The sequence below is a fragment of the Otolemur garnettii genome, unplaced genomic scaffold (assembly GCF_000181295.1).
Source record: "Otolemur garnettii isolate 467f Iridium unplaced genomic scaffold, OtoGar3 scaffold00007, whole genome shotgun sequence".
Taxonomy (NCBI): domain Eukaryota; kingdom Metazoa; phylum Chordata; class Mammalia; order Primates; family Galagidae; genus Otolemur; species Otolemur garnettii.
Window position 1 is genome coordinate 3,008,497 of NW_003852402.1, and position 12,804 is coordinate 3,021,300.

Below are 12,804 nucleotides of genomic sequence, written 5' to 3' on the forward strand. Positions count from 1 at the left end.
CCTGGCCCATCCACCCATCCACGCATTCACCCACTCATCGATCTATTCATCATCCATCCATCCATCCCCAACCCATCCACCCATCTGCTCATTCATCCACTCGTCCATCCATCCATCATCCATCCATCCATTCCTGGCCCATCCACCCATCCGCACATTCACCCACTCATCGATCTATCCATCATCCATCCATCCATCCCCCGCCCATCTACCCATCTGCCTTTTCACCCACTCATTGATCCATCTATCATCCAGCCATCCATTCCTCACCCATGCAGCCATCCGCTTGTTCACCCACTCATCAATTCATCCATCATCCATCCATCCTTCCCCCCCTCCACTTCATCCGTCCATCCATGTGTACATGCATACATTCACATGCACACTGGGCACCCAGAGTGGCTGCTAGCCTGTATCCAGCAGGTAATCAATAAATGCATATCCATGTACAAAATCTATGGAGTATGGTGCATTTGTACTCAAAATGGAACACATTTGGGGCTAAATTCAAACGCATGATGCTTTTCATTGATTTATGCACTCCTTTAACAAACTTAGGCTCCTGACTTCAGTCACGAGCCAAAGCACATTTCAGTTGCACGTTCTTCAACCTGGGTCATTTCTCCCAGGAACATTTGTACCCTTCAATATTTAATAACAAGAAAAGGCCGCTGTGCACTTAGCCTATTTCTTTTCCTCTGTGAGGCATAAGAGTCTGCTTTCTGCAAGTAAGCACTGCAGAAACCGAGCGGGGTTTAACACGACCACTTAGCTATTTCACAGATGGAGAGCTCAGGCCCCAAATAGCTACCCACTCTCCAGTGGGCGAGTCAGAAACTGGACATCTGGGTCCAGCCTGGGAGCACAGCTCTCTCCATACCCGTTCACTGAGTTTCTATCTCAGGGTCTAAGTCCAGCCCACACCCTTGAGGTAAAGATGGCTTGGTAAGAACTATCTGTAAGTACCATGAACAGCAAATGCCAAAGATGCATATACAGCCGTCCATCAACAGGGAACACGGGGTGAAACCAGGCCCTGGCCAACCACAGACACAGACGTGAAACAGAACAGGGATTTCCTCTGTGCAGACCCCAGCAGACTGAAGTCTCAGAAAGTGTGAGCGTGCTGACACTCACCCAGGAAGGAAGTAAGAACAGCCTGGCATGTCTGCATCTGTAAAACTCGCGGTGGGAGGATGGAGCACACAATTACAAGAGAACTGGCCAGCTGTGGGGGCAGGGAGAAAGGGGTCATGACCTGGAGGGCAAGAAAGAGAGGGGTCAGGGAGGTGCACTTGGCTTCTCTGACTATGACTTGACCTCCAAACCATACAACAGCTTTATTCAACTCTAGGAGTACAATTAACTTAACTTTAAGGAGAACTCTGCACAACACGTGTAATGGGCCAAGACAGCCTGTGCACCTCCTGATGTGCACTGGGGACTCAACATCACTGTGTCTGTGACCCTCTGGACAAGGTCACATGGCTGGAGTCCCCTCACGAGAACAAACCCAAATTCAGGACATCCTACAAAATAACTGACCTGTGCTCTTCAAGGATGCCAACCTCGGGGACACAAGGGCAGACAGAGCAGATGCTCAGGTGAAGGAGGCTGAAGAGCGTGGCAGCTGAACGCAGCTCACAGCCCGGGACTTTCTTTTGCCAACAGGGAAGTTGGAATAAGGTCTCAGACCAGATGATAGATTGTACAGTATTATATCAACACTAACTTCCCACCTTGGATAACTGTCCTGTAGTTGGGTGAATATCCTTCCTTCTAGGAAACACATGCCAGAGTGTCTCAAGCTCAGAAACACAGTGTCTGCAGCTCAGAAAGGATGGAAGAAGGGTGGGGGGTGGATGGAAGGGGGGGTGATGGATGGAAGGGTGGTAGGTGGATGGATGGAAGGGTGGTGGGTGGGCAGGTGGGTGGCTGGACATATAGCAAAGGAAGAGAGAGACAAATGTAAAATGTTAACCTTTAGGGAATAAATGGATGACAAGTATACAAGAATTCTTTATACTATTTTTGTAACTTTCCTGTGGTCTGAAATCATGTCAAAATAAAGTTGTTGTTTTTCTAAAGAAATCTCTAAAAATCTAAATCAAAAAGAAACAAGTGAGCCCAGCACTGTATTGACTTGACGGCACAGCCACAAAGACAGGAAACAATTCTTGCAAGTAACTACCAGACACAGTAAGGCCACACCTCTCCAGCCCAGCAGGGCCAACCCCAAGGACAACAGGAATGGAGGCAAAGGCAGAGGGGCCGTGGTGACCCTGCACCGGCATCAGTTCTGGGACGTGTGTGCACTGTCCAATAACACAGATAAGCAGAGCTGGTGACACTCACTGAGAACCAGGAAGCCAGCAGCAGGGACAGACACACCTAAAGTCTCTTGAGGTTAGACAGACACCCAGGAGTCCTGGGTGTGAATTCTAATCAGAGTACCTGTGTGAATTTTCAGCCCTGGCCACTAGGTCAGGATGTTGTGACCAACCAGCAGCAACAAATGTGTTAGAATCCTTATTTAGGCCATAAATATCACTCTACCAAAGGGGACCAGGGCTTTTTAGAGAAAGGTTAATTTGAGGACTGGAATGGAAAACGGCTGAGGTGAGCCTGGGATTACCTTGTCACATGAAAAAGCAAGGACTCTCTAACTCACAAGGGACTGTGTCAAAGGACCCAGAAGCCAATGGAAGAGGCTCCCCCAGCCCAGCAGCACGATGTGAGCACCAATCAGATGATAACCACCATGGGCTGGGCACTCAGCACTGTGGGAGGCTGAGAGGGGAGGATCACTTAAGTCCAGGAGTGTAAGACCAGCCTGGTCAACATATCAAGACCCCATCTCTAAAAAAAAATAGAAAAATTAACCAGGCAAGGTGGCTCATTCCTAATGTCCCAGCTGCTCATAAGGCCGAGGCAGGAGGATCTCGAGCTCAAGAGTTTGAAACCACATGAGCCATGATGATGCCACTGCACTCCAGCCTGGGTGATGGAGTGTTTAAGACCCTGTCTCAAAACAAAAACAAACCTCTACGGTGGTAAAAGCACACCAAATGTGTTAAACCTGTGATCGCAAGATGAAACCAAAAAACCGTATAAAAGCCTGCCACCCTCCCTGGTCACTGCTGGAAGGTCCTTGAAGTAGAGAACTCAACTCATTATCTTGAAAGCTGGAAAATGCCTGGGGAAAACTCAAGCCTTTCCTATACGTGCCACACCGGGTAACCGAACAGCCAGCAAAGGAAAGAGTTTGCAGAAATGTGTCCATTAATGCACGGAGAAAAGATGGCATGGGCAGTGATTACCAAGGTGGTGACACTGAAGACAGAGACCACCCCACAGAAGGACGCCCCCCACAAAGGAGTCCTCCCTCAAAAGGTCAGCCACACCCAGATGGTGCCTGTGGCTCAAAGGAGTAGGGCGCTAGCCCCATATGCTGGAGGTGGAGGGTTCAAACCCAGACTCGGCCAAAAACTGCAAAAAAAAAAAAAAAAAAAAAGCTTAGCCACACCCCTCACTGCTGAGGTGTGGGAAGCACCCGGACAGGTCCGCAGGGTCCAGAGCAGATGATCTGGTCAACCAGAGACAAAGAGAGTGAGATTGACCCCGGGTAGCCCCTGGAGGGGGCCCAGCCAGTCACTCTGCAAAGGCCTGTCTCATTGCTGTTTCAAAGAGGTGAAAAAAAATTATGAGACAATTAGAGACATCTGAGCCTACATTGGAGCGCTGATGAAAAACGGGTAGGGTTTTTTTTTTAGTTCTGATACTGGACTCATGGTTTTCATCTTTAAAACATACTGAGCTACCTACTAAAATATTTACAGATGGAATGAAAAGATTCTGGTTGGATTTGCTCCAAAATATCAGAGGTGGACAGAGGAATGAGATCCATGTGGAAGCAGGTGTGGGCTCACGACACTACACGCCCCATTACTATATATATTTAAAGTTTTCCATCATTAAAAAACAATGCCCAGAACTGCCTCCCCCGCAGCTGTCAAAGCTGAACCCTGTACTTTTACTTCCTGAGCTACCAGGGAGGGACATGCACCACGTCCTGGGCAGATACTCCTGGGAGAGAACCACACGTGCTGGCCCTACACTCTCCCTTCCTTCCCAACTTGCAAACCAACCAAAAACTCTGAAAATTCTGGGCTAACCATAGGGAATGCAAGGGACCCAATCCACTAACACCAGAATCTCCCCAGAACATTTCACTCCTTCCCCATGACACTCCACCCACAGAGGAAAGACACCCTCTGCTCCCCTGCCACCACCAACGAAATCCAGGTGCTGGGCTCCACGTGGCAGTCAGTGGAAGACCTGGACCCAGGAGGCGAAGGCCGGGTATGACATCTAAGCCCAAAGAGTCTCCCTGGGGCCGCGGCTGTCCCACCCACACCCTACATGTCCAGCGACGGCACTGTGTGGCTCTTCTCAGCCACAGCTCCTGACGGCACTGCAGCAGCCAACGTCCCCATCTCAGCCACCCCTGCCTCATCTTGTCCCCTCCAAGCACTTCCTGGTACTCACGTAAGAAGTGTTTTTCCAATAAGGCAATTTCCAGGTGACCTTTGATCTCATTCAGTCGATCAAACTCTGTGCGGTTAAAGTCCTGGACTCCTGCAGCCATGATGAGGGTCCCTGGACCAGCCTGGAAGGAAAACACCAAGAGCTCAGAGGCAGCCACTGCAAGCACCCTGTGTCTGACCGACTGGTCAGTTCCCTGAGAGGTGCCTGAGGGCCTCGGGACGGACAAACAGCAGCCTCTGAAAGGGACCAGCAGCTACAGCCTCTGGAATAAGGATGGCACAGTGGGCAGCAATGGAGCACCCACCCAGCACCTGCAGGAGCCCAGGACAGAAGATGCTGGGTCGGCCCCGACCCCCATCAGTCCACCCCAGACAACAAAGGTGCCCTCCAAGCTCGCATACAGCCAAGTAAAACCAGACAAGAGGCGCTGAAGTTCTCGATGGCTGTGGTCTCAATCTTGGGCTGCAAAGGGAAGACAGGCCCGGGACTGCGCCTGTCAGCGTCCCAGAGAGAGGTCGGAAGTGTGTCCACAGCCACCCAGGGCAAGTGAGTTGGGGAGAACAGCACAGCTCCCAGCAGAGGGATCTGAGGGGAGCAGAGCAAACTCCAAATGGGGCCTCGTCCTGTCTGCTCCACCAAGGGCCAGCTAGTGGACCACCACCATGCACTACCCCTGTGAGCCAGGCAGGCTCATGTGCATGCCACGGCTGCCTCACGCCCAGGAGGTGCTCGCAAAAGGAGAGAGACCACCACTGCCTGGGCCACAAAGTGGATAGGAAGAGCTGCCTCCCTGACCCTGACCGGGCAAGGGATGGTACACAAGTGCCCCACCACATAACAGTGCAGACCCAACATGTCCACCCTGGGTCCCTAAGGCTGGAAGGCCCATGCCAACAGCACTGTGACCTCACCATGCACACACACAGCTGCACAGAGGCCACAGGCTGGGAAGAAGGCATTGACATCAGGAACCCATCACCTGGGCAAGGCCCTCTGGCCTGAGGTTCCCCCTTCCTGGGTCCCTAACCTCCCACACACCCAGCTGCTCTTGGGCTGGGGCATGAGTTCCCAGGACAGGCTCCAGCTCAGGTCTATACCGTGGCCCTCAGAGCCTGGCTGGGATGGCACAGGAGAACAGGGGCAAGGGGTGGGTCTCAGTCAGGGTCATCCACCTGCCCTGCCCACCTGAGGGGCCCCCAGGCACTACTTGGAGTCAGTCCCTACGCTGACGCTGGCAGGTGGGGAGCAGACATGGGCACCTACTCTAGGCAGGCTGTGGGTACTGGAGCTGGCAGGGAGTCACGGGTGCCCATCGAAGGGGACAGTGCCCCAGGGAGGTCACAAGCCCACCCGTGCTGCAGCTGAGCAGTGCAGATGCTGGTCTGTGCACCAGCCATCCCAGAAACTCACAATGCATCTGTGGGGTTAGACTCAGGGCCTCAGTGTGCCTGGGCAGACCTTAGCATCCAAATATCCATCTAAATGACCATCCAAACACAGCCAGGCCTGCCTGAGCTCTCTGGCCTAGAAAAGGGTCACCTGAGCAGGCAGCGGCCTGGGTGCAGTGCCCACCCCACTCACATGCAGGAGGATCTGACCAAGCCTGCAGCACCCACATCCACCCGCACTCAGGAGGTAGCTGTCGCCAGCCCTCATCTTTCAGACAAGTCCTGGGACACAGCTCCTGGAGCCTGGGACCTGCTCCAGAATCACCAGAGGGAACGGCAGGGGCCAGAGAGGACATGGCCCAGCAGGGACAGCCGTTCACATCTAAAGTCCAAGTGTGCTAGACACTTTGGATGTTTCCTATGACACTTTCTAAAAATATCAAACACAGAAACTAAGGGCCACGTGCTGCCAGCCTGCCCCAGCCCACCTGCCCCCACGCACCCTGGGCAGCTTCAGGCCACCCAAGCGATGACCAGGGTGGCACTCGACTCCTGACTTCACCCCTTCTTGTCCACACGGCCCACTCCACCCATAGTTCCCGTCCCTATATCTTCCCCAGGGAATTTCTTCACATCTGTCTCCCCTTCCCCAGCTGCTTATCCATGTAGCTTCCAGAAGTTTCTCCACATTTTCCTTGCATTTGAGTCAAACCCAGCCACCCTGCTCTCAGCCATGGTAGGGCAAGGTCAGAGGTGGGAATGTGCCCATCTCAAGGAGAAGGTCATAGTGTAAAGTTGAATGGAGCGCCCCAGCTGGGCCCCTCTGCAGCCTTGCTCCTGCCCAGAGGGGCCCACCAGACCCTTCACTACCCTCTGCAGCCTCGCTCCTGCCCAGAGGGGCCCACCAGGCCTACCGCCACCCTCTGCAGCCTCGCTCCTGCCCAGAGGGGCCCGCCAGGCCCCCTGCCACCCTCTGCAGCCTCGCTTCTGCCCAGAGGGGCCCACCAGGCCCCCTGCCACCCTCTGCAGCCTCGCTCCTGCCCAGGGGGGCCCGCCAGGCCCCCTGCCACCCTCTGCAGCCAACTTTCAAGAACACTGTTAAATATTTCACTCACTCTTTCTGTTTACAGTGTCTTCCTGCAGGTGTGGAGGACAAGTGTGGCCTGTTAACCTTCCCTTTCGCTGAGACATGGAGCTCCAATGGTGACTCAGGTGAGCCCAGCCAGAGGATGGCCCAGGAGTGGGCAGAGACCACACAGGACAATCGAGGCCCTACCTGGGAGACATCCAGCACTCACTGTGAGCTATCCGACCCAGAAGTCACACAAGTAAGAACAAAATGCTCCCAGGTACCACCACACTGAAGACAGAAAACTCCCTACCCCCTGAGCAGCTCACCCTCCCCCACCTGTGAGACTGCCCTGCCCACCTCTCACCCACACCTGAGGACACCTGCCCAAAACCAGGCTGTCTTTCCCATGACGGAGTCCTCCTGGGGTTTTCTCAAGTGTGCTGGAGAAAGGCAGCCCTTCTCCTCTTGGTGACAAGGCAAGGTTGGGGCTCTGAGAAGCCAGTGGCCTCAGCCTCCACCCCGGGACTCCTGTCTGTCTGCAGCAGCAGCAAGGACATCAACTGCAGAGAAAGACAGAGTAGAAGCCAGACCCCCACTGCCAGGCTCCAACGGGTGATGACCCTAGAAACCAGTCCCCTGGCTGTGGTGTGGGCAGACCTTCTGATACTTCCTACATCCCATCCATGTGTCTTATCCCTGTAGGAATGGGGCAGGCAGGTTGGGGCCACCTGATCCCCACAGAGCCTGCAGCAGGCAGGCCTGAGAAAACTAGCACAGCAGCCTGAACACAGGGTTTAAGAGACCCGGGAAAGAGATGGGAGCTGGGAGGCTCTGTCCACCCCTGCCCACTGGAAGATGCACAGCAGACAGGCGGCTGCCAGGGGCTGGGGCAAAGGGAAATAGAGAGAGACCGCTAGAGGGTATGGCATTCCTTTTGGGTGACAAAAATGTTCTGACAGGGACTGCAGTAATGGTCACACAGCACTGAACACACTACAGAGCCCCGAGCCGCCCACCGTGGGCAGGACCACAGTCTGCCGTGTGGAAGCATCGCTGGGCCGTTGTTAGGAAACCACCCTGAGGCCACACAGGGAGGAGCACTGTACCCCAGGAGGGCCGCGGGAGAGTGGACTTGGGAGGAGCACCCACTGCACCCCCACCCCAGGGGCCTCGAGAGCGGGGCTGGAGCAAGGTCTCGATGCCACAAGAACAAGGCTTCACTGAGGCCGCAGGGGACTGGCACGGCTGTATGAACCATATTTCAGGGTCGTTAACAATGACAGCCACCCACACAGACGATGAGCTGGACGCAGGCCAGGCATTTCCACGCACCATCTCATTCCATCCTCCAAGCAGGCCTGGGAGGCAGACACAATTTCATTCCCTTTTATAACTTGGGATCCTGCAGCTTGGGCCAAAGTTAAACAGCCAAACAGCCCAGCCTCCCTGTGATCTGGGTCTGAGCTGCATTCAACATGAGCCCCAGAGCCAGGGCCCTTTCCTCATTTTCTCCCACTATGATTTTTTGTTTTGTTTTGTTTTAATAGAGACAGAGTCTCAGTCTGTCGCCCTTGGTAGAATGCTGTGGCGTCACAGCTTAAAGCAACCTCCAGCTCTTGGGCTTAGGTGATGCTCTTGCCTCAACCTCCCAAGTAGCTGGGACTCCAGGTGCCTGCCACAGTGTCCGGCTATTTTTTGTCGCAGTTTGGCCGGGGCCAGGTTCGACCCACCACCCTCATTATATGGGGACTCACTGAGCCACAGGCGGCATTCAGACACTGTGACTTTCTTCTCATGTGTCTGAGTACCTGCAGTGGCTTTCCTCCCCAGCTACCCAGGGCCCCAAGAAAGGGGAGCTGAGGTCCACATGCTGACCCTGCCCAGCCTCTTCAAGCATTTGCCTCCCCCCAACCTCAGCTACAGCCCAAGAAGCCAAGGCCCCTCCCACTTCAACATGTCACTCTGAAGACCCCACCTGGTGGACAGCACCAGCTGTCCAGACCACAGCCTGCCTTTCTCAGGAGTCCCTGCCCATTTAACCAGCACCACACCCTGGCAGTGTCCCCTGGCTCCTTCTGCCACCCCCAGAAGCCACCATCTCCAGGCCACTCCCCAGGGACCTACCCTGGAGCAGCTGGCTCTGACACTGACCCTCCCCTGCAGCGGCTCCTTGTGCCCCAGATCCAGATGTTGTGCCCCAAGTGAAGACCCCTGTGATGTGGCACCACCTGCTGCCCTCTGCCCTGGCCTCCAGCTCACCATCATGGCAGCCCCAGGGACAGGCCATCACCAGGTTGACAAAGCCACCTGAAGGCAGGACACGAAATCAAAGCTGCCCACCCAAACCTCACCATCCACCAACACCAAAGCACCACGCCTGCCACGCCCCTCCCCACCCAACACGCAACACATGGCCCCTGCACCAGCCAGAGCTTCAGAGCCTCTGGCAGCCCAGTTCCAGCTGTGGCACCAGCTGTATGTAGAGAACATGTCCAGAAAGAGGTACTTGGTCGGCCAGCTGGTTGGACTGTTACAGTGAGGGCAGTACCATGCAGCAGGCCCTACACTCTGCTATGACAGCACCTATGATCTACACAACTGCCCAGTGGTCAGTTGCTACCAGCCTGGGTGGCCCATCCGAGCCTGGCAACTGGTAAACGGCCAAGTGAGGATCTGACCCGGGGCCTTCTGCATCACCTCCCTGCCCACACCCTGCCCACCCCACCTCAGACACCACACACTGAGCACATCTCAGTATAGCTATTAGGAAGCCACCCTGAGGCTAGTGCTTGAGCCAGGGGTGGGGTCTGGGTCCCGACCAAGACACCCACAGCCCTGGCTGGACAGGCAAATGGGCAGGGTAGGGGCTGGGAGAACAGCCCAGCCTGGACTTTTGTATGAGACCCCTGGCCCCCCACTGAGCTTGGAGGCACATGTTGGGGGCAATTTGCACGCTCAGCCCAAAGACCATCGCCCAAGATTCATGGCCCACAGCCCTCCACACTGGTACCAGCCAGAGCCAGACACGACACAGCTCTCCCATCAAGCTACTGATGCTCTGCAGCACAAGCTGCGTGAGGGGTACACAGGGTGGCAGGGCACACAGGGCAGCAGCCAGTGCACCAAAAAGGCCTCCGCCTGGGGCCAGAGGCCCACACACTCCCCACTCACGCTCCTACACAAGCCCCAGGAGGCAGAGTGGCCCTACCCACCAAGCACTGGGTGACTAGTGAGTGCCAGTAAGTCATGGACCCCTGCCAGGAGCAGAGCCAGGTGCCGCCCCTGTGTACAGTATGAGCAGCACAGGGAGCCAGGGAAGGCCAGGGCTCAAAGCCACATCTGGAAAGAAAACCTGGCTCAGGAGCTGGGAGGGGACACCTGGGGCCACCACACTTGGTGTGCACACCAGGGGAAGGGCTGGTCACACCAGGCCTGCCCTACCCCCATAGAACATAAGCTTCTGGAAGGCAGGCCCCTACCCGCACCTGGTTCCCAGCCAGCTCCTGGGCCAGGCTGAGGCGCTCATTTGCTGCCTGAATGAAGAGCTCCCCACAACTGGCCACGGGCCCAGCCCTGACTGCAAGATGATGAGGGCCCAGCCCCAGCTCCACCAGCTGCGGTGGAGACACACACCCTGCCACGTTCAGACAGACCAGCCAGGTGCCAGTAGCATCCAGAGACCACCCTGCCCCATCCCCAAGCCCACCCTCCCAGGGCTCAGGCCCAGGTCTCAGCAAAGAAAAACTAAGGAGGGAGACACAGAAACACAGCTGCCAAGGCAGGCCTTGCCACAGAGAAGGCTCAACCTGGGACAAGCCCTGACCGGAGAGGTCCACAGGGAGATGGTGCTACGACTGTGGGCTGTCAGCCCATCTTCCCCTAAGCAGCCCAGCAGAGCAGGGACCTGTCTGTCCACCCCCAGCATGGCCCTCTGAGGACTGGGCTGACACCTCCACGCACAGCGAGACAGGAGGAGTGAGGACGGTGGGCGGGCAGGTGGGCGGGCTACTCACAGGGTCCCGCAGCTCCTCGCTGTCCCGGAGCGAGGTCCGAGGGATCTTCAGGGGCACTTCGTCTCCACATTCGGTATCCGAGGCGTTTGGAGACTCTGCGAGATCGAGGAAGTCGTCTCTCTTGTGACCTCTGAACCTGATTTTGTCCAGCCTCCTTAGCATGTTCAGCACCGAGCTCCGCTGCTTTACCTTAACATGACGGTCGGGGTCCCTGGAGGGGAGGGAAGGGCACGGTCACCAGCCAGCTCCAAGAGCACCGCCCCACACACCGCCCTGCCCTGGGCTGTGACCAAGCTCCTGTGCTAGGGAGCAGCCAGTACAGCTTTTCAAAGAAAACCCAACCTCTAGACTCCACCTCTCGCCACACAGCAGGTGGACCATCACCCTGCCCCACAGTCCTGCTCCACTGCTGAGCTCCCCATGGGGCAGACAGAAGCCAGGGTCTGGGCCTGGCCCACCCAGGGGGCACCAAAACCCCAGGGTAAGGGAGCACGCAATGGACACCAAAGGAGGGCCAACCACTCCCAGAAGGTCCTCAAAGAAGCATCAAGCCACACACACTGCCCAGGACAGCAGCTAAAGCCTGGAAACCACCAGACAGAATCAGGAAAGCCTCAGCAGAGTCCCATGGGACAGGTGGGACCTGGTCCTGCATGCCCCCCGACTCCACTTGGCCCTGACCCCCAGGACCCTGCCCACCCTGTTTCAAACATGTTCCTATGCAGGGTCTGACCCTGGCTCAGCCTCCGAGCCTCCATCCAGGCCTCACTTCCTCCCAGAAGCCTTCCCAGAGACAGTGCCAGTGGCACCTCCCCCACCAGCCTAGGGCAATGGGGGAGAGGACCAGGAGGTGTGAGTCCCGTGTGTAAATTCAAGTGTGTGTGCACCAAGGATGCAGACAGCATAGGGTGCCTGCTCCCTACATCTGCCCCAGCTGGACCAGGAACAAGACAGCCCTGTCCCAAGGGGCAAGGTGAAGGTCTGTCCAGCCAGCCCTACTCAGAGGCCCACAGATGGGCCGGCCAGGAGAGGGGCCCCCAGCCCAACCCCATTCTCAGTCATGCACCTCCCACAGACGCCAGTCCTGGACTTCCACAAGATGCCAGGGTGCCCAGGTCCCCACCGGAGAGTGGGGCTCTGACACACCTGAGCTCAGAGCATGACTGGAACAGGAATGAGACCAATGAGGCAAAGAAATTCTGAGAACTCACAATGACACATACTGACTGGGTGGCCTGTAAGGAGGGAGGCACCTAGCTGGGTGCTCCCAGTGGCGTGGAGGTGAGGCAGGAAGGCCACCTCCTGTTGGGTCACTAAGGAAGGTCAGCTGCAGCAACATGCACCCGTCTGCAGCCTTGGCTCTCCCTCCTTACCCCGCAAGGCTCCCTGCCATCCTTGGCATTGTGACTGAAGTCAAGTCACATCAAGAAGACCCTCTAGCAGTGGGGACCCCAAGTCCTTCTTCAGAGTGCTCTGGAACTGGCTCTGAGCAGCAGGGTGGAAGGGGCAGTTCTCCAGCACAGGCACATGCAGGATGGCTCAGAACACCACAGGGTGGGCTGACACTGGTCCTGGTGCAAAACCCACAGGAAAGGGACCATGCAGAGCAGTCCTGACACCCGGGATCCCAAGTGGGCAGCACTGCGGGTGACAGGGGAGGTGGTGTCCCTACTCACAGGGTTGCAGTGTGGTCCTGACACCCTGGATCCCAAGTGGGCAGCACTGCGGGTGACAGGGAAGGTGGTGTCCCTACTCACAGGGTTGCAGTGTGGTCCTGACACCC

The 12,804-nt window shown here is 56.2% G+C and overlaps 1 protein-coding gene across 3 annotated transcripts in view; it reads right to left on the minus strand.

Moving 5' to 3' along the window:
* The window catches only part of GRAMD4 (GRAM domain containing 4), a 42,744-nt gene extending 31,509 nt beyond the window's left edge, over positions 1 to 11,235 (minus strand). For all 3 annotated transcript variants that reach the window (XM_003783106.3, XM_023509424.1, XM_012801273.2), the window contains exons 1-2: positions 11,022 to 11,235; positions 4,549 to 4,669 (exon numbers count right to left, since the gene is read on the minus strand). In XM_003783106.3, the coding sequence (XP_003783154.1) occupies positions 4,549 to 4,669; positions 11,022 to 11,183 (283 nt within the window). In that variant the 5' untranslated portion in view covers positions 11,184 to 11,235. The remainder of the gene's footprint in view (positions 1 to 4,548; positions 4,670 to 11,021) is intronic.
* Between the last annotated feature and the right edge of the window lie 1,569 nt (positions 11,236 to 12,804).